General features: G+C 41.3%; 2 protein-coding genes across 2 annotated transcripts; one reads left to right on the top strand and one right to left on the bottom strand.

The window, feature by feature from the left end:
- Positions 1 to 179: 179 nt before the first annotated feature.
- On the bottom strand, positions 180 to 16,029 carry TDP2 (tyrosyl-DNA phosphodiesterase 2). Its single transcript, XM_087961408.1, has 7 exons — positions 15,570 to 16,029; positions 14,075 to 14,157; positions 10,379 to 10,552; positions 7,748 to 7,839; positions 6,921 to 7,039; positions 5,100 to 5,270; positions 180 to 2,562 (listed from the first exon to the last, which is right to left on the bottom strand). Exons 1-7 carry the CDS (start codon positions 15,774 to 15,776, stop codon positions 2,281 to 2,283), a joined length of 1,128 nt encoding a protein of 375 aa, XP_087817534.1. The 5' UTR covers positions 15,777 to 16,029; the 3' UTR covers positions 180 to 2,280.
- A 4-nt stretch (positions 16,030 to 16,033) lies between these two features.
- Positions 16,034 to 19,846, top strand: ACOT13 (acyl-CoA thioesterase 13). Its single transcript, XM_026669965.2, has 3 exons — positions 16,034 to 16,443; positions 16,743 to 16,927; positions 18,841 to 19,846. The coding sequence occupies exons 1-3, from the start codon at positions 16,360 to 16,362 to the stop codon at positions 19,001 to 19,003; spliced, it is 432 nt and encodes a 143-aa protein (XP_026525750.1). The 5' UTR covers positions 16,034 to 16,359; the 3' UTR covers positions 19,004 to 19,846.
- The last annotated feature ends 2,678 nt before the right edge of the window (positions 19,847 to 22,524 follow it).

A 22,524-nucleotide genomic window follows, 5' to 3' on the forward strand; every position in this document is an offset into this window, starting at 1 on the left:
CTTAGCCAGCAGGGGAATAATAGAAGGACCCCATTGTTGCACTCTTTGTTATGCATCCTGAGCATTTTTTCACAATGTAAAGGAAAGGCTGCTGAGAAATCACTTTGCAGGAGAACTCTTTCACAACAGAAACCATGCACCAAACCGACTTTATATTTAAGCAAGCTCATTATTTCCCATTGTTTACTATATTTATTATATACTTATTTAGCATATGGCATATCATACATGGACTAGCAATATTAACATTTCATCTAGATTAGTAAAACACAGTAAAATATAAATGTTAAAAAGATCTATGTTCAAATATCAATGTCAAGGCCATTTATCCATTGAAGTGCAGCATCATTTATATTAAAATATATATCAGACATTGGACTAGTGTATGCCCGCAGCTCACATCTGGTCACAATGTGATCTACAGTTTCACATAGGACCTCACAATCACACTGAGGGGAGGATACAATGCCTCATTTATACAGAGTCCCAATAGATACCATGAGGTGCAAATCCTATTCAGGATTGCCCATTGCTGATGTAGTAGTCAAAGCCTGGCATCTTTTTTATGGGGTCATTTATGTCTCCCTATGTCTGGGCATTCAGTGTGGGCATCTGGCTTTCCATTAGCAATGAAAGTTAAAGTTATTGGCCAGATGTTGTGCCAGTGACAGTGGATTTGAGTCTTCTGATGGATAAACGCATGCTCTGGTAGAAGTGAGTTGTTCATACTTTTTCTGTACATCCTCACTAGTGCATCTTGCCTTTGGTAAAGCTATATCGCTCAGAATAGAAAGCCAGCAAGTCGGAGTGTTTTTAATACAGAATGGTTCACTATATTATTACTCTATTACTCTATTTGACAACACGGTAGCAGCAGTAGCATCCTTCACGTTTTGGGGTTCTATAGTTTCCCATGGAGGCTTCACATTACAACCATCATTAAAAAGGCGTAGCTTAACTGATGTGAGCAGTGCATGTGTGTGCCCTCTGCTTGCACAAATGGAGCTTGTGCTGGAGCAGAGGGTGTTTGTGCACAAAGCACCCTCCGCTCACACAAGTAGAGCTTCACACGTGAGCATAAGGGCCCACTGCTCTCGCGACTGGTGCTTTGCACATGCAAGTGTACGCATCCTTGCTCATCACTCACACAGCCCGGTTTGAAGCAGGCTAAGGCCCAGTAGTAGACTGTGGCCCGGGGGTTGGGAATCTCTGTATTAACACATACAATGTGGCTGTAGTATTATTTATCTTATTATCTTCTTTAGTTCCTCCTTTTCTTTGCGTTATTATTTTTATTGTTATTCTCCACTACTTCGCAGCTACCCTGCTTCTGTACTTCCTTGTGTGTTTAATCACACTTGGCCAAATAAAGCATTCAATTCCATTCAGTTGTAATAAGCATTCCTTTCATACCCATCTAATGGTTAGACTAAGGAATAAGGTACTAAGATTCCGTATAACAGAATATCCTATATTAGCAGCAGCGATTAAAGGGACTGTTAGCTAATCAGAAAGCTGAAAATGTTGAAAATACAGTTAACAGTGGAGCCATAAGCTCTACTAATCAAAGCCTCGGCTTGAAAACAGGAATAGTAGAAGAGCCCTGTTCCTTTGTAACTCAGCCCTTGCTTTGATTAGGTCTCTCCTTCAGTGTCCCTCCCATCTTTCTGCCATGAACAAAACTGTTGTCTCTTCTTTTGGCCCCATTCCTTACACTCTCCTGGAAGAAGTATGACATGAAGAAGAGGCTTCCTTGACTTTTGATTTATTTTTCTGTTAGAAAGCTCAGGGAACAAATAAACAGCAGTGGGACCAAAGTTAGGAGCAGTGAAGAACAGGTCTGGGTGTGTTCACTCATAGCAACGCTTGCTTCTTGGGAAGAACTAGGAATTAGAGGATATTCCAGCAATGTGTTAATGGTACTGAAATTATAATCTATCATTTTCTCCCTGAATTTCAGCTACTAGAACATAGTGTCATTAAAGGGGACACACAAGGATTCTTTATTAAAAACAAATTATGATGTGTTTAATAAACTATTCTATTCTAACTTTTGAATAATATATACAACATAAAACAATTCCCCACACACACAAATTAACTAAAATGTCTTCTGCGTTGCACGAGATCTTAATATTTTAAATGGAATGTTTCACTTTTCCTAAGCAAGAATTCCCCGAACAAGTAAAATGAACTGTTTAGTTTACACGATTGTGAATCAAAATTAACATTAGAACTGGTTTAAAATTTTGAAGAACAGAAAAGTGAAATGTTTTCCTCTTACAGTATCACATCAAAATTGCAAAACAGTCCCCAATGATCACTAGGAAATCTGCCACAATCTAGTTTATCCAGACCAATCAAATCCAAACTCTGAGGAATAATTTGTCCACCAGCTGTTGCACCTCGGAAAAACAGACGATCAAATCGACTTTTGTACTTGTATCTTGCATTCAAGTTACTGTTTTGGCTTGTATCCCATGTGTACCGGCAATGTTCAGGCTTGCCCAAGAACTCCCAAATATCCAAAACTTCGTTAGGTAAGCCACCTATTTTAGCAACCTGATAAAGATAAGAGCAGAAAGTGATAAGAGAACAGTAAACATAGTAATTTTGTTGCTTTCAAGTTTGAATTATGTTTTCTTCTGATATGTCAGAGGACTACAATATTATCTAACACAGAATTTCAGAAAAGCAAAAAACACCCATCTTCTAAACCAGGACTCCCTAACCTCTGGTCTGTGGCCCGGCATTGGATCAAGGCATGCCAGAAACCGGGCCAAGCCAAGCAAGCAAGAAGCCCCATCCATGGGATACAGGCAGCATGTGAAACCACTCCCCCTCCGGTCCACAAAAAAACCTCTCTCCACGAAACCGGTCCCTGGTGCCCAAAAGGTTGGGGGGTGCTGTTCTAAAGTAATCCACTCTCATGCTGTTTGTAAAATCAGTGGCCCTATCCAAGTGATCTTTATCAACTTGAAGATCAATATTTATTCCTGGTCATCGTGCATCAATTTGAAGACAAAACTCATGCCTTTGACTAAGTATGGGCTGGTTCTTATGTCTGGACTGTGGAGTGCTAACTAACCTTACACCAAACTAGCAAACTAATCCAGGATTACATTAAGAAAAATGCTTTTAGCCATCAAAGAATGAGTGATCTGGCCATCCTACCAGAAGAACGAATAGTGTGATGATCCTGAGTATCTCAGAAATATAACAAAAACCAAAATGTAAATAAAAGTCCTTTAATGCCTTCAACTTGGCTTCACTGTTTAATTGTTCACAGTGGAGGAGTAAACTATTTTCAAAATAACATTTCAAAGGCAAGAAACACAGTTCACAAAGAGCCGATAACGAAACAAAAACCAAAAACAAACTGCACTGAATAAAGTTCCTCGACAGACCAGGATAGATAATTGCCAACTTCAGGAAGATAACCAGGTACAGTCTGTTGGAAGAACGCCAACCAAGATAAACCTTCCTTAGGAATAAAACACTAATTTGTCTCCAGCGTCTGTTAGCACGCAGGTCCAAACTCTTATGCAAATCTCACACCTGCAACCCATGAAGAGGATCATGGCCCTCTCCTCCTGAGTAGACCACATTTTACCCTGATCCTCTCCTCCCTGCGTGCCCTAGGATGGATAGGGGATGGGCCTGGGTCCTCCTCTGACTGCTCAGCCGGCCTCTGTCCTTCCCCAGCCTCCTCCACCACCTCTGGAGCCACACTTCCACTCCCTGTTGGCTGTTCCTCCTCTTCTTTAGAGTCAGTCTCCACCAGGGGCATGACAAATAGTGATCAAGCAGATGCGGGGTGTGTGTGTGACCTTAGCAACAGTAATTTTGGAATACACAACTGGGAACATATAGTTTTGCAACAACCAACATCTAGATCTGTAACCATGAACAATATTTTGCTCAGTAAAGAATATGAATGATTCATAGAGAGGAAAAACACATGTTACATATGGGGAAAATACCTTTTCTGTTTTATACAAATAGTCCTTGACTTATGGCCATTCATTCAATCACTGTTTGAAGTTTTAGCAGTGCTGAGTGAAGGGATTTATGTATGACTTATACCCAAGGCTACTGCCCTTGTGGTCACATGATCAAACTTCAGGTATCTGGCAGTCCACCTACTCTTACAAATGCAGAGGTACTTCAGCTCCCCCCTATCCATCCCCCCACTTGTCTATGCCTTTTTGGTGCCCTGTATTCCCCAGCCACTGCCACCCTAGCTGATCTTTGCCATCTTCCTGCTGCTGATCCAGCATGCCCGGCCTTACCCTTCGTAAGGCAACTAAGGGCTGCACAGGGCTTCCTTCCTAAAGTCGTTTCTTCACAAGACCTGAGGAAAATGGCCTCTCATCGCTCATTGACCCGTCAGGAGCAAGAGCAAAAATAGGGTGGAGGTCAGCTGGGGTTGCAGGTCATCCAGGGGCTGAGTTGCTGAGCTGGGTTGAGGGTAGCAGGCTGGGGCTGCAAAAGGGTTCTCTGGGCTGGGTTGAGGCTCCCTTGGGCAAATGCGGCTTCATGCTGCACTGCTGGGCTGCAGCTTCACACCACAACTGCAGGGGTGGCTGGGGCTCTTGGGAAAGCTGAGGTTTGAGCCACGCTGCAGATGTTTCCTGGAGCAGCTGGGGCTTCCCAGCTTTATGCTCCAGCGCACGACTGGGGCTGTTGGCGCCTTAGAAGTTTCTTGCAGCCCCAGAGTGATGTGGCTCTGGGGCTGCTGTTGCACAGGGCAGCCAAAAGTGCAAAGTTGGGGAGGGATAGCTGGGTAGTAGTGAAGGGGAGGGAGGCAGTCCCTTACCCTGAACAGAGGCTTGAGACTGGGAGGGATGCAGCCTGGAATAGCTTGGATTGGAGCGGGCCCTCAACTAACAACTGGTGGGATTTGGTTAATGATGGCAACAGGGATTGCCAGTGCTAAGCAATGCAGTCACGTGACACTGGACTTTATAACCACATTGCTTAGTGTTGGAAGTTCTGGTCCCAACTAGTACCTTAAGGACTATGTGTAGATACCAGGAAAGAAGGTGCCAAAAAAAAAAAAAAAACAGGATCGGGGGAAGGCACTTGTCCTAACTTACCTCTTTGTCTCTTAAGTTTGTATCACCTCCAAAAATCACAGAACTTGACTCGGGTACCTCTGCCATTTTGGCAAGCACCAGTTTCAACTGTTTCAAACGCTCTTCGCTGTGGTCCTTAGTGCTCTCCAAGTGGGAAGTCATCAGGCACAGGTCATTGCCAGAAATGTTTACCTGATTTAAAAACAAAACAATTGCCAAGCGTGAAAACAATAGATTTTGTTTACTCAGCTCTCCAATTCCACTTTTTATTTTTGATCATCACAAAAATGAAGCCTTTGAAAGCTTGTGAATCCACCTGCCCTTAATTTAAATTGAAACTAAATGGGAATCCAGGCTATAATTATTTTAGGTTATATGATCACCTACAATAATTAATCTGTTGCCAATCACTTCCTCCCCCCTTCTTCCAAGGAGGCTCAGCCTTGGAATCCTTGGTTATTCTGCTTGATTGGAAGCAAGCTCTGCCCACAAGCTCCATCCTCTTGTGTAATATTCCTGCCCTTGGGCTGGAGGGGTATACTTTTTGTTTTCTTAGGCCTTGACTTGAATTTTTAGGGACTAGAACCGCCAAAGAGGCAGCACTGATCCAAGAGAGATACTTCCCAATTGCTTTTTTCCCCCTTTAGGCAGGGAATATCATGCCCAGAGATCCATCGGTCCAGTGGACTCTCTAGGTCAGAGGTCTCCAAACTGGCAACTTTAAGACTTGTGGACTTCAACTCCCAGAATTCTTCAGCCAGCTTTTCTGGGAGTTGAAGTCCACAAGTCTTAAAGTTGCCAAGTTTGGGGACCCCAGCTCTAGGTCCTTTCACTTCCCAGCCCCACTCAGTAGCATAGGTATATATATATGATGGTGTTCCCAACCGCTTCCCAACTCTGCTTAGCTTTTCAGAGGGGCTTCACTTTCTTGCATAGAACTGGAATATGAAAGTAGGTAAGAGTGCCTTGATTTTAGGGGGTCACCTTGGGAAACACTTAGAATTAGGCTGTGGCAGAATGGTGGCAAAGACAAATCCCTCTGCCTGGATCTTATATGCTGCCCGTTCAAAGCCAACAGCCCATTAACCATGCACAGGCACAACGATAATGAGCACAACCCTCTCAAATTTCTTTGCAACTCCTTAGGTCAGTGGTTCTCAACAGTTCCTCATGTTGTGGTGACCCCCCCAACCATAAAATTATTTGCCTCGGTTCAATATGTGTTTTCCAATGGTCTTAGGCGACCCTTGTGAAAGGGTCATTCAACCCCCAAAGGGGTCGCGACCCACAGGTTGAGAACCACTGCCCTAGGTGGTCACAGCTCACATTTTAGAGCCCCTGAATTGGTTGATTAATATACTAAAGGTCACCCCAGTTAATATATCCATAGTGACCTTTTAAGCCACAGTCCATTGTTTTTTCCTAAGTATGCAGGATAGTAATGGGATACTTATTTTTAAGCTATTGTCAAGTGTAAGAGACAATGCAAAACACTAGTATAGTTGTTTCACATATAATGCTAAACTATAACAGAACTAACCTGTTTTAAACTTAGTTGTGAACTAAGACTGAATATTACAATAAGTGAAAACTTAGCTTTTAAATCCCCTTGTAATATGACAGAAAAGTTCTCATATTTTCTGATTTTCTCCAAATTTATATTCTATATACAAAGAGCAAATATACAAAGCTAACTTGTGAAAATAAAATAACAGTTTAAAGTTAATAGTGAGAATACCCACTTCCTTCCCTACTAATGTCCCATTAACTTGCTTCAAAAAAAATCTTCACTTTAGGCTGCCAAACAATTTTCTCCATAAAGCTGAGGTAAAACACACTTACGTATACTGCTAATAAATTTCTCATCATACAGGTTGTAGGAAAGATTGTTATTTCATGTTTTAAAACTTTTACTCTTGATTTTTTTACCATGATGGCAGTAAAATAACCATCCGTATTACCTGGAGAGACAGATGGTCAAAAAAAAAAAAAAAAAAAAAGGAAAGGTCAACACCATGGCATTTCACTCAGAATTTCCACACAATAGAAGTCACTAGCCTCAAAACTGGAGAAATTTCAGACATGTATGCACCATTATTTTCATGTCTCATTTTGAATTAACCCCATTTAAATAAAGTTTAACATTTTTTGGACCAAGACTACACTTGGATTTTGCATGGGAAGCTGAAACCTGCAATCCCCAAGCTATGCATGGATAAGGAAGTAAATTGGATTTAATTTACATTATTTAAGCACAATTAATCCAGTGATTTCACATACATTTAATAATTTCCCATTTTAATTCTACAGTGAACTGGTACACAACTTTTGGAGTATTCTGGAAAGTTCTCACAAAAGTTTTAAGAGATTATATATGTCAAAATTAACAACATGTTTTCTAGTCTCTGATAAATTGCAATTAGCTAAAAGCTAGAATTTCTGAAGTACATACAGCCACACCAGATAAATGAGGCTAAAATTCACTAACTCACATTTATGCATTCTAACCACAGTTTACCTCTTCCTAGGAAGCTGGTATAATCAACTTTCTGCGGTTCTATATAGTGACATTATACAGTATCATAAAAATATCACTGTATTTGCAGTTGCCACATTAAGCTGAGAGTGACTACTATAACTTTATGCATTAAGTTAATAACTTCATTTACCTGGAATAATTGTGTAACTGACTGCTCTCTTCTGGAGATAACTTAAATATACAGGAATAACCTCCTGTAAAAATACCACATCTGGGCTGTATCTAAATTAAAAAGAGGCTTTTATAATAATACATATTGTAACCATAGAAAGAAAAGCAGTCATTTCAAGAAAGCATACAAAATTATGATGCTAGCAACTGAATGGAGAATACTTTGCAATTTTCCAAAGTCAATTTCTTCTAATCCCTTTTAAAATAACCAGCGCACCAATTCACACTTCCCAGATTTTTATTTAGGATACTAAAAATTCTGGGTTGCTTGAGATGTGAAAACCTTGTGATGATTCTCACACAAAAGTTATTTCTGAATGTTACTTACGTATCAATAATGATGTTCAAGCATATTATAAAACTATATAATGTAAGCAAACTGTCTCACAGAATTGCACACCCCTGCAATGCTGCTATGGGACTAGACATTTTTATTTCATTAATCATGGACTAGGTTTATATATAAATCTTAAAAGCACTTTAATTTTTCTTAAATGAATCTAGTTTCAACCGATTTTTATTTAGGATACTAAAAATTCTGGGTTGCTTGAGATGTGAAAACCTTGTGATTCTCACACAAAGTTATTTCTGAATGTTACTTACGTATCAATAATGATGTTCAAGCATATTATAAAACTATATAATGTAAGCAAACTGTCTCACAGAATTGCACACCCTGCAATGCTGCTATGGGACTAGACATTTTTATTTCATTAATCATGGACTAGGTTTATATATAAATCTTAAAAGCACTTTAATTTTTCTTAAATGAATCTAGTTTCAACCGATTTTTATTTAGGATACTAAAAATTCTGGGTTGCTTGAGATGTGAAAACCTTGTGATTCTCACACAAAAGTTATTTCTGAATGTTACTTACGTATCAATAATGATGTTCAAGCATATTATAAAACTATATAATGTAAGCAAACTGTCTCACAGAATTGCACACCCCTGCAATGCTGCTATGGGACTAGACATTTTTATTTCATTAATCATGGACTAGGTTTATATATAAATCTTAAAAGCACTTTAATTTTTCTTAAATGAATCTAGTTTCAAACTCATGCTTTGAAAGTAGCTTATTTCATTACAATATTGCAACCTGATCATACCCTCAGATTTCCACCAGATATTCAGATGCTTACAGATACATGCAACTAAATAGTTACTAAAGTTAAGGTGGCAACTTTGATAAGCTGCTTTAATCTTAAACTCTGTGGCACGACTGTGGGCATTTGATAGCACTTACTTTTATGTTTTTGTGTGTGTCTGTGTGTGTTTATAGTATACTGTATATATGTTGGATTACATAAGATGCCTTTGATCAGTTTAAAATAACTTGCTAACTACAACTGCACCTACTCAAAAGAAGCATTACAATTTTTTAACCTTTTCAATGTATTCCTGCAGCATATTATAGATGAATAGGAGCTGGAAGGGACCTTGGAGATCTTCTAGTCCAGCCCTCTGCTCAAGCAGGAGAACCTATACTATTTCAGACATGTGGCCATCTAGTCTCTTCTTAGTGATGGAGCACCCATGATTTCTGAAGGCAAGCTTCCCACTGATTAATTGTTCTAACTGTCAGGAAATTTCTCCTTAATTCCAGATTGCTTCTCTCTTTGGTTCGTTTCCAACCATTGTTTCTTGTCCTGCCCTCTGGTGCTTTGCAGAATAATTTGACCCCCTCTTCTTTGTGGCAACCCCTCAAATACTGGAATACTGCCATCATGTCAACCCTAATTCTTCTCTTCTTTACACTAGCCAAACCCAAATCCTGCAGCCTTTCCTCATGTTTTACTCTCCAGGCCTTTGATCATCTTAATGGCTCTTCTCTGAACTTTTTCCAAAGTCTCAATATCTTTTTTTGTAGTATGGTGACCAAAATTGTTTGCAGTACTCCAGGTGTGGGGTCTTAGTAGGGTTTTATAAAGTGGTACTAATATTTCAGTTGCTAACCTTAACACTTCAGATGCTAACCTTAAATAGCCAAAATGTCTTGGTGCTAGGTAATATCAATATTTATCAACTTGGATCTCTAAATCATCATCCAAATACAGAAAATGGCTAAAATGGGAGGGGTCTGAGGGCTGTCTTTGTCAGAAAATTTGCAATAGTAATTTTGATTTATGCCCTTTTAATTTGCTTGGTTCCTTCTCCAAAACATGCTTTAATTAGCATTCTAGTTATTAAGATCATATATATGAGAATAATGACTGAATAAAAAGCACCAAGAAACACAAGTTTAAGATTAATGTTCATGTTTTGGAAGCCCAGTAACTTATCTCCAGTTCATGCAAATTAACATTGTCTAGATGAATAGTTGTATTTTACTGATACAAAGAAAGCATTTTGGCACCAAGGTAACACATATTTGTAGCAGACTTAGACAACCTAAAACTTTTTGTTACTTATAGACTTGCATGCATACATATTTTAGCACCGCATTACAAAAGTATTCAATTCTTATTAAAAAGTAGCTAGTACAAAACAAATGCATGACGATGTGTTCAGAGCATGCTTGTTCTATAATCTCATTGGGGCTTATTTCTACTAGATGCCCACAGGATTACTGTGACAGATACTTACAAAGCTAGATAGGAACAGACTCCTCGTGCTCTTTCTTGCAGATTATTGGAATCCAGGCCATCAATATTCCAAGTAATTAAAGAAAAAGTGCTATCGTCTTGTGGGCAGATTCCTGCAGCTTCCACTACTGCAGCAGCTACAGTGTTGGTAGTCGAATGATCAGTTAGCTCAACACTGGAACGCACATACAACAAATTAAACATATTGCCGAAAGCAATTTTCTCCAGAACATTTACTTATCCACAGGCTTTAAAAAGTAGTTTTAGAAAATTGCCATCTGCAGTAGGTCCAGTTTACTACCAGCATGCAGTGGTTGTCGCAGAAACATTTATTTTTTCACATCAGAAATCAGCCTTGAAGCCATGTGGCCATCGATTTCCCTATGGTGCCCTAAGGTTTTAGCTTGGCGTGTGAATCTATCAAGTGTGAGTTGTTAGCCACGATTTATTGGTTTCATACTATCTGAACCAGATTAATTATAGGTAGTTTTCAACTTACTTGAGCCCCAAACTTCTATTGCTAAGCAAGACAGTTGTTAAGTGAGTTTTGCCCCATTTTATGATCTTTCTTGTCACAGTTAACTGCAGTTGTTAAGTTAGTAGCACAGTTACTACATGACCACAGGGATGCTGCTACAGTCCTAAGTGTGAAAAATGGCCAAAAGTCACTTTTTCAGTGCGGCTGTAAGTTCAAACATTCACTAAAGTTGAGGTCTACCTGAATTTGCTCAACTATATGTGAAAAATATGGCACAGCACATTACAGTTAGTCCTTGACTTACAACAGTTCACTTAGTGATTGTCCAAAGTTACAACTGCACTGAAAAAGTAATTTATGACCATTTTTCAGACGTACAAACTTTCCAGCATCCTCATCATCATGTGATCAAAAATTTAGATGCTTGGCAACTGGTTCATATTTAGGACCATTGCTATGTCCCCGGATCTTGCGATCACCTTTTGCGGTCTTCTGACAAGCAAAGTCAATGGGGAAGCCAGATTCAAATAACAACTGGGTTACTCACTTATCAACTGCAGTGATTCACTTAATAACTAAGGTAGCAAAGTTCGTAAAATGAAGCAAAATTCACTTAACAAATGTCTCACTTAACAACAGGAATTTGGGGCTCAATTGTGGTCGTAACTCAAGGACTACCTGCACGTCAGTGGTGAGTTTCAAAATAGTTTACCACCGGTTCAGTGGGTGTGGCTTGGTGGGCGTGCTTTGCGCACGCACACACTTTGCGCACGCACGTGTGCCAAACACGCACTTCGTGCACGCGCAGAGGCTTTCCGAGTCACCTCCTGCAATCCTGCACTCTCCCTGTCGCTTCAGCAACTTACGCACGGCAATCTGCTGTGCCGCGCAAAGCAGCTGCGCTTCAAAAGCAGGGAATAAAGGTCGGTACGGGAGCCCAGGCGGGTGGGCCCAACAGCAGCTCCTCAGATAGAACCAGTTCATTCTCCGCTGATCTTCGGCACTACCGGTACACCAGAACCGGTAGAATAGCACCACTGGTGTACATGTAGCCATCTATAAACTTTTAAGCAAGCTAAGAAATGTTAATGGGAGCTCTCAATCAGTGCTACCATTTTAATTTTCTACAGTCGCTTGAACAATTATTCAGGGGATAGTACCAACTGCACAACTATTTCTACCTAAGACACAGATAAGACATAAGACAGACTAGAGTCCCTCCCCTCAATATTTTAGACCAGGCATGTCCACCCATTCTGGACAGCTAGTAATGTGGCCCCACAAGATCATTAAAAAATATAAAAAGAAAGGAAGTTTGTTATTTATACAGGTGGTCCTCGACTTACAACCACAACTGAGCCCAAAAGTTTTGTTGCTAAGCGAGATAGTTGTTAAGTGAGTTTTGTTACTTAACGACCTTTCTTGCCCCAATTGTTAAGTGAACCACTGCAGATGTTAAGTTAGTAACATGATTGTTAGGTGAATCTGGCTTCCCCATTGACTTTGCTTGTCAGAAGTTCGCAAAAGATGATCAGAGGACCCTGGGGCACTGCAACCGACATAAATATGAGTCAATTGGCAAGTGTCTAAATTTTGATCCTGTGAGCTTAGGAACGCTGAAACATTTGTAAGTGTGAAAACAGCCATGAATCGTTTTTTTCAATGCTGTTGTAACTTTGAAGTCACTAAATGAACTATTGTAAGTCGAGGACTATCTGTATACATTAACTACATTATATATTTTATGTACGGCTCTAAACAATTCCTCTACAATCAATGCGGCTCACGCAAGTCAAAAGTTGGATGCCCATGTTTTAGACCGGGGTCACCAACCTTTTGGACCTCAGGGACCACCAAACTCATAATTCTAAATCCCGTGGACCAGAGATCCCAAAAAGTCTGCAGGAAAATTCCCCACCCCATTTTCCTACCGATCGATTGTTCTTTATTTGGGATCGCAGGATTCCGTCTCCAGCTCCATTCTCAGGGGAGAGAGAGAGTGGGAGAGACTTTTGGCTTCATGCAAGGAAAGCAGCAGAAGTCTTTCTTTCTCTCCCCCAAACTCTGCCAGAAAATGAGTCTTTGCGAGACTTGTCATGCCTCTTGGAGCAGGATGTCTTGCAGGGTCCCAAAGACTCATTTCTGGCGGAGTTTGGGGGAAAGAAAGACTTTTGCTGCTTTCCTTGTGTGCAGCCAAAAGCAGGAGGAGAAGGAAGCGGAAAGAAGCAGCCTGGTGGCCAGGCCAGGCGCATGGGGCAAGTTTTCCCCCTCTGCCCTTTCCCCCCTCCCCTCACTACGTGTTGTTCGCAATGCAAGCGACGCAAACCTTGTGTTCCCACAGGCCATGTGGGCAGCACAAACTTGTGTTCCCACGCAGCTTGAATTAATTGCTTTTGGGGGGGTGACATTTCTCTGCGGACCACCAAAATTTTCTCACGGACCACCAGTGGTCCCCGGCCACTGGTTGGCGACCAGTGTTTTAGACTATTCCTACAACCCCTTGCCAATGGTGAAGTAGCTGCGAAATTCCAAACATCTCAAGTATATCAGTCTGATTAAAGTACTCCTATTTAAGATCTGTAAGGGATTCACTACAAATGTATTAAAGTCAGAACCCCATTAGACTTGAAGCAAATGGTCACTTCAGCCATATTGAACCAACCAACCACAAAAGTTGGTTAGTTCAATCATACTGAACTAACTCCATGCAGTAATATGCAATAATTTTTGAAACCCACCATATCAGAACATATGTACAAATTATGCATAAATACCAAGTTCAGGCACAAAGAAAATGATCAGGTAGGGTCCAACCTTACAAGTCAGCAAACAGGGTTGGAGGTATGTCATTTTGTATGGGGAACTGAGTTCTGCTCCACACAGCACCAAGTTTCATCTCTCTGTCAACTTTCAACCTCATAACTATAAACAGAGGCTGTAAAAAAAGATCCCTTAACATATTTGAAAATGAGGAGTGAAAAGTCTTTCTCTCTGTCATCCCAAATCACATCACAAAGTTGCGGTAAAGAAAATAGGAAGAGGAAGGTGTGTTGGGTAGGTTTGTCCACCTTGAGTTACTTGTAAAAATAATGAAGGTGGGATACAAATAAATAAAACAACAGAAATAAAAGAAAAGGGATTGACATGGCCACATAACGGGGGCAAATGAAAGATTTTTCCTGCTTTTCTCCACAAAAAGCCTTCGCATAAATCACTTACGGAGCCCCCGTGGCGGGAACTGGATGGGGCATCCCGTCGACATCTTGCTCAGGAGGCGGGTCAAAGTACGAATTCAGCGCCTTCTACAAAAGAAAAGTCAAAACCTGGTACAGGTAGTCGACTTACGACCATAACTGAGCCCCAAATTTCTGCTGCTCAGGACTAGAACTCACAGTCCCCCTGGTTTCTAAGCTAGCACTTTAATCGCTACACCAAACTGGTTCTCATTATAGGGGATCCTTGACTTACAACCACAGCGAGACGTTTGTTAAATGAGTTTGCCCCCTTTTACGACTTTTCTTTCCACAGTTCTTAAGTGAATCACTGCAGTTGATAAGTTAGGGGCCCCGGTTGTTTTTTGAATGGTGGCTTCTCCACTGATTTTGCTTGTCAAAAGGTCGCAACATCCCATGACCCTGGGACACGGCAATGGTCATAAGTATGAACCAGTTGCCAAGCCTCTGAATTTTGATCACATGATCAAAATTCAATAAATACAAAATAAATACAATAAAATACAAGCTGAATAGTCAAGAACTTGTTGATGACCCAAGCTCTGTAAAGGACCTTGGAATACTCACCTCTAATGATCTAAGTGCTAGAGCCCACTGCAACTACATAGCCAAAAAGACATTAAGAGTTGTTAACCTAATCCTACGTAGCTTTTTCTCTGGTAATATCACACTACTAACCAGAGCATACAAAACATTTGCTAGACCAATACTTGAATACAGTTCATCAGTCTGGAACCCACATTACGTATCTGATATTAGCACAATTGAGAAAGTCCAGAAATATTTCACAAGAAGAGTTCTCCACTCCTCTACTCGTTGTAGAATACCTTATGCCACCAGACTTGAAATTCTAGAACTAGAAAACCTTGAATTACGCCGTCTTCGGTCTGACTTAAGCATGGTATATAAAATCATACATTGCAATGTCCTACCTGTCAATGAATACTTCAGCTTCAACCATAACAACACAAGAGCACACAATAGATACAAACTCAAAGTAAACCGCACCAAACTTGATTGCAGGAAATACGACTTCAGCAATAGAGTGGTCAATGTCTGGAATACTCTACCCGACTCTGTAGTCTCTTCCCCAAACCCCAAAAACTTTAACCTTAGACTGTCTACTATTGACCTCACCCCTTTCCTAAGAGGTCTGTAGGGGGCGTGCAAAAGCGCACCAACGTGCCTACCGTCCCTGTCCTATTGTTTCTCTTATTCTTTTATTTTTCTTATATGTACCCATTTCATTTATTCACAACTATGTATACACTTATACTTATTATCTTGTAAACAATTGGCAAATCAAATAAATAAAATAAATAAATAAAATGATCATGGGGAATGCAGCAAAGACAAAACGGTCCTCAGTCATCTTTTTCAGTGCCCTTCTGCCTTTGAACGGTCACTAAACGAACGGTTGCAAGTCGAGGACCACCTGTATCGTGGCGGAGGCAGGGAGAAAGCCTCAGAACGGCAGCTACCTGCATATCCCAGCCGTTCTCGGCCAGGTAGCGCTCAGCCGCGGCTGCACCGCTGTTACTGACGGAGGCAAAATCCAAGCACAGGCGCTTCCGCTGCTCCTCCAGCTCTTCCCGCGGCCCTCCTTCCTCCGCCGAGTCCACGGGCTGCCGCTCCTTCGCCTCGGAGGCCGCCTGCTCCACCTCCCTGCCCACCCAGCCGCCCTCCATCTCTCGGGAACAGTCGTTTGGGAAAGAGCCCGCAAGCAAGCGCCTTAAAACCACGCCAGGCCCGCCGAGCGTTTCCCAACCCACCGGTCGCTTGCCGTCGAAGCGAGGCAAGGCTGCGCCTGCGCCCAGCGTTTCCCAGGCGTGGCGCCAAGGCCGACGGAACGCGGAGGTAGCAAAGCGGCGGGGAGGGGATTCGAAAAGGGGCTGGAACGTTCGACGGAGGGAACGTTTCCCGGGAGCTGCTTTTGCCCTGGGACGAGGGCGGGGCCGGGGGAGGGTTGCGATCCTGCATATGCTCATCCTCTAGGTCAGGGGTGTCCAACCGTGGCAACTTTAAGACTTGTGGACTTCAACTCCCAGAATTCCTCAGCCAGCAAAGCTGGCTGAGGAATTCTGGGAGTTGAAGTCCACAAGTCTTAAAGTTGCCAAGGTTGGACACCCCTGACCTAGGTTCTTTGGAAACCGAACGTAGGTTGTTCCTCAGGTGTAGCCGCGTTTCGTTTCGAAGCTACTCGGAACTGGAGAGGCGTGGGGAGGAATCAGCGACCCGGCTACCATTGTTGCCCTGAAAGGATTTGACGCCATGACTCACCTCACCATTCAAACGGTTCGCGAGGTGATGAAAGCCATGTTGGAGTCGTCCTGCTTCGATCGGGTGGCGAATAAGGTATGAGTACCGTGTTAGTGTCGTGTCGCTGATTTGCCCGGGATGACCTTGAACGGGTCGAGCGAAAGGTGGCTGCAGCTCCTGTAAATGCTGCGGCCTAATATTGTACGCTTTTGCAAGGTGGCTGCAGCTCCTGTAAATGCTACGGCCTAATACTGTATGCATTTGCAAGGTCGTTGGAGTAGCAGAGCCTCGTTAACCTTCTGCGCTAGCTTAAAAATAAAAATAAAAATCAGGAGCCCGGTAAGACGCTTTTCGGACAGTATGGAACTAGATTTCTGTTTCTCTTCTTAACCCAGATGAAGGTTGTCTCTGCAAACCCTGGAAAAGTTGTCTGTGAAATGAAAGTTGAAGAACAGCACACAAACAGAGGAGGAACGCTGCATGGGGGCCTGACAGCAACTTTAGTAGACATTGTGTCAACAGCTGCATTAATGTACACTGAAAGAGGAGTACCCGGTGTTAGTGTGGACATGAATATTACGTGGGTATCAAGTTTGGTGTATTCTCATGCTTGTTTGCTTTTACCAGAGCCTTCATTCTTCACTGAGTAAGGGCAAATCCAACTTGTGTTAATTCCAAGAAAGCATCAGGCCAGTGCTGAGATACTACAAGCTGGGTAAATTTTTAAAACTTAACTGCTGAAATACTTTTTCGGAAAACTGGACTTCTGTATCCAGATTCTTTAGAAGTTCTAAAAGGTAGTGAAACATTCATTAGTCATGCTTTTAATTTTGAGCTACCCAAGCCATTATTTTAGCTTTATTTTTGTAGTAGGCCATTACTATTCATTACTATTACTATGTAAGAAGTGAAAGAACTGATAGCAGAAACATCTGCCTTATAGCAATCAGAGATTATTGCACCTCTCTAAATTAGTATTCCATATTTACATAGAGTAGCACTCCAACTTCAGGTAGAACCTTTTCCTGATCATATTGGAGATTGGATAAGATGAGCGGCATGATGGCCTAGAGGTGGAACTCTTGCCTCACAACCAGGAGTCTATGAGTTCAATTCTAGGTAGAACAGAGATTTCTCCCTCTGGATGCAAAGGGAAAACTATCTGCTGTGAGCTCCTCGTAGGCATCCAGTCAGTAAGTGCTCAGCTCTGTTCAGTCCCGTCCCCCGACTCCACCCTGATGCAAGGGATTACAGGGTTGTTAAAAGGAAAAAAAATGGAGATTGGATGAGGACTCTCTGGGTGCAATATATACACTTTACTCTTAAGTCTGCAGGCTTCTCCAAGCTGTCTGTTATATATGAACAGCCTACTATTCAAAGTCCTCAGACCTGTCACTCTGAGCCACATCCTTTTCACTGTATTCTGTTTTAAAGTACGTGTCATACAGAAAGATTTTTATATAAGCAAAATTGAATTAAGAAATTTATGGTGGCATCTATCATTCTGCTCTTCCCAAAACTGTGTGGGATAAGAGTGACTAAAAATAATGGATTGGGTCATTCTGCAAATATCTCGGCTAAGCAGGTACAAAAGATATCTAACAATTTATTCAGGACTCCTTTTATTAAACAGTCAAAAAGTTTCATAGGCAGGAAATTCAGTGGCTGACTTTGATTTAGTCTCTTCTATCTCTCTCTGCCTCAAAATGCTTAAAGGACAGTTGTAAGGATGTATTAGGGATGCGGTGGCTCAGTGGCTAAGATGCTGAGCTTGTTGATCAGAAAAGTCGGCAGTTGGCGGTTCGAATCCCTAGTGCCGCACTAACGGAGTGAGCTCCCATTACTTGTCTCAGCTTCTGCCAACCTAGCAGTTTGAAAGCATGTAAAAATGCAAGTAGAAAAATAGGGACCACTTTGGTGGGAAGGTAACAGCATTCTGTGTGCCTTTGGTGTTTAGTCATGCCGGCCACATGACCAGGGAGATGTCTTTGGACAGCGCTGGCTCTTTGGCTTTGTAATGGAGATGAGCACCACCCCTAGAGCCGGAAACGACTAGCATGTATGTGCGAGTGAAACCTTTACCTTTAAAGATTTATTGTACCGTGTTTCTCATATAATAAGGCCAGGTCTTATTTTTTTTTGAGCCCCGAAAAAATGGCTAGGCCGTCTTTTCGGGGGTGACTTAATTTCCTTGCATCTTCGGGCAGGCGGGCGGCGACGGCTTGGATGTTGATCTTGGCGTTGGTGGGGCACTTTGTATCAGGGTCAATGCAGGCAGCACCATATCCGGTGTGCAACAAAAGTACTTCCTGACGGCAAGCCCCCACCATTTCCCCCATTTCGCATGTTTTAATATAGGCCTTAATTTGGGGGAGGGGCTTAATTTCATTTCATGCCTATAAAACATGCTGGGACTTCCTATTGGGGGAGGCCGTATTGTTGGAGAAACAGGGTACATATAACCAATACTTTCCCCCTTCTTCTGTATTCTAGGTACATGTCATCAGCTAAGATTGGGGAAGAAATCCTGATCACTGCTGAAGTTCTGAAGCAAGGAAAAACTCTGGGTTTTGCCAATGTGAATTTAACAGATAAGACAACAGGAAGATTGATAGCTCAAGGGAGGCACACCAAGCACTTGGGATTCCAGTCATAAAAAATAAAATAAAATCCTGGGAAGAATGCAGGATGGAGGAGTGTACCCCGGCAAGTTTCAAAAATTGAAGTGCAGCCATTGGGTAATGAAATAATATTGCAGTGTTGAAATCTGTTGTTTAAATTAAATTGTTGGCCCAGGGTCAGATTTGTTGGTGTGTAAATGTACATGCATGTCTGCACAGGTATTTATATTTATGTACAAACATGTCTAGGGTAGATGGATGAGGTCTGCCTTTTATTTGTTAATGGAACATACATGTAAGAAATAGTTTCTCCTGCTAGGAAAAATAGTACAGTGGAGCTAATATAAGTGATCCTTGAAGCACTGAAGACAAGAGGCAGATAAAATAGGATTTTTCTCCTGAAACTTAAAGTTTGTTTTGAGGTTCAGTTGTGGGAGGGATAGGTGATGCACAGCTTCTAAGCCACTGTTTCTCAACTTCAAGCAACTTTTTAAGCTTGGCTGGCCAGGGAATTGCAGGAGTTGAAGTCCACACAGCTGCAGGTTGCTGAGGTTGAGAGACATTGTTCCAAGCACTGGATTGAATCAAGAAGAGAAGCTGTTTTCCCCCAATGAAATTTTTCCCCTGCAGCTCTGGGAGGAACAAAACACTCAGGGAAGCGATTTTCCACCTTTGGGAAGAACATAAAACGCAATGCTAGGCACTACAAGGAGGGTTTTCAAAAAGGTAATGTAGGATTCAACCCATTATGTTTGCAGGGGCTGCAGATGCCTTTTGTATTTGTGCCTTTAAGCCACGGGGTTCACCTTAATGTATATTTTTTTTTAACCCAGTGTCGAATGAGTGACCACCTAATAAAACAAAGTGAAAGTCTAAAATCTTTTAAATGGCAGTATTCTTTCCAAAGGAATTTGTCTTGTTAAAAAGAGTGGATGCTGCTATTCGGTAACATTTTGATTTAGAAAATCTCAGTTTCAATGTAGAATCATTTCTGCTATGCATACTGCACCACCAGCAAGAAGATTTCATTCCTTATTTTTGCACACTTTCTTACACTTTTTTATTTAAAAACTATCCCAGAATCAGCTGCACTGATTGTAGTTGAGTGCAAAAAAAGCCTAAGTGGTGGAAGGGGAAAGCAGAGTTATGGATAAGATGGGTGGATAATAATAATAATAATAATAATAATAAATAATAATAATAATAATAATAATAATAATAAATAATAATAAATAATAATAAATAATAATAAATAATGAAGAAGAAGAGAAGAAGAAGAAGAAGAAATAATAAGAAATGGTGGTGGCTTGGCTATTGTGATTTTGTAGGGTGGTCGGTTCTTTTGTGGTGGTTGGCTAATTATATTTCAGACATTGAATTGCTCTTTCCATTGCTCACGATCCCATAACTGTGATGATCTCTAGAAAGATTTCTAAAAAGAAGAAACTCCCTACATTGATCAGCTTCTCCCTAGTGGTTTTGCTTGGGTTCAATGTTTTATTGCAGCCAGTTCACTGCAGGTGGCAGAACTTAACAACCTAAGTAGGGTCAATCCTTTTTAGTAATTGGATGGTAGAACACTGGGAAACTTCAGGGCTCCAGGCTATATTTATTTGTTAAATTTATTTGCTGCCCATCTCACCACCAGACTACTGTGGCCAGCCTGCAACAGTAAAATGGGGAAAGTAATTAAAAAATGTAAATATAACAATAACAAAGCAATGAAACAAGAAAACCAAACAAGGAAAATGCAATGATATGAATTTAAAAAGATAGGTGGAGGGAAGCAGGAAACAGTGGGTTGTGGGGGGATGGGGTCAGCTAATTAATCCAGTAGCCACCTCCAGTGTGGTACTCTCTTATTGGGCCATCTCTTCAATTGAGCACTCAGCTCTCTTACACACTGACGCACCCCAAGACTACTTCATTGGTTGTGAATATGCTTGATTTGAAGGTAAATATGCCTCTTGTGGTTTTCAGCAAATTGCAGTGTTTGCCTTTTGCCTTTTTAGACTGTCCCTCTCCATTTTATAAGAGCAGTGGCATCATTACATCCTATTCAGAGATTTGATGCCTGCATCAGTGAAATCTACCAGGATTGGATAGATTAGATAGAAATAGATGGAAATCAATGACCGTAGTAGATCTGGATGGAATGAAAGAATAGTATTCTACAATCCAAACATCCGGGGCCTTATAGTACATTTTTAGACTATCAAACTATATTAAAAGGCATTAGCTTTTTTGTGAGCTATGGCCTGAAAAAGTACCACCACTTTTCTGATTTGTTTATTGCCATCGACTAACAGAACTCCTCTACGATATTCCAGAAGCAATCATCTGCCCTTGCGCTACAACTTTTTGACCTAGTTTGTGCAAAGTGCTTATAAAGCCATACAGTAAAATAGCAGGGGATGAAATAGCTCCTTAGTGCTCCCTACAGCGAAGCTATCATGCTTGTTAAACATCTTCTAGAACTGGAATTGCCTGAGTGGGCTGTTTGCAATTTAAACGACGACTCAATTGCTACCGGTTTTGACTTCAGTGGTTATTCCCTGTCCTCATTCTGAGCAGGAGGGGAAACAAATACAAGAGATCCTATAGGGAAGCCAATCGAGTTGTTAAAATGAAGGCAGCATGTCGAACAACAAATGGAACAGAATTGCACAAAGATAAAAATAACTGGCTTGGGAAGCATCATTACAAAGATGGAATATGTAAAAACCCCAAAGTTGAAACGAATGCATTGTGTCAGAAAGGGCACTGATAGCAGATCAGATAACCCTCTTCAAATCTTTTCCAAGGAGTCTACCCTTTGGAGTGGATTTGGAGTTACAGGGGAAAGGAAATTTAATGTTCAGTACTCAGTAGTTGGCCAGCATAACATTGACTCCTTTGCTCTTGGAGAAAGAGGGGCATCTAAACTATTTTTTCCTCTTATGAAGACCAGTGATGAAAATAATGTATTTTTTAAAAATATTTCTATTCCAGAGTTCCATTAACTAATTAATTTATGGGGTTCCCTCATAGCTAGACACTCTTCTCCTATTTAACGTTCACATGATGCTGTCAACCATTCAACAGTAGAAGGTGAGATATAGTTAGCCCTTGACTTGCAACATTTAGTTCATTTAGTGACCATTCAAAGTTACAACAGCACTGAAAACAGTGACTTACAACCATTTTTCACAGTTACCACCTTTGAAGCCTCCGCATGATCATGAGATCAAAATTCAGATGCTTGGCAAGTGGTTCATACTTATGACTACCATTGCTGTGTCCCAGGGTCTTGTGATCAGCTTGTACAACCTCAATGGGAAGGCAGATTCATTTAACCACCGGGTTACTTATCAGCTGCAGTGATTTATTCAACTGTGGCAAGAAAGGCCATAAAATGGGGCAGAACTCATTTAACAAACATCTCGCTTAACAACAGACATTTTGGACTCAATTGTGGTCCTAAGTCGAGGACTATCTATAGATGATATTCAGCTTTACATCTCCACCCTAGCTGGACCATTTGAGTGCCGCCTCAGTGTCTGGAGGCAGTGAGAAT

The sequence above is a fragment of the Notechis scutatus genome, chromosome 3, assembly GCF_049901735.1.
Source record: "Notechis scutatus isolate UNSWTSFEM ecotype Mainland chromosome 3, rNotScu1.2, whole genome shotgun sequence".
Classification (NCBI taxonomy): Eukaryota; Metazoa; Chordata; class Lepidosauria; order Squamata; family Elapidae; genus Notechis; species Notechis scutatus.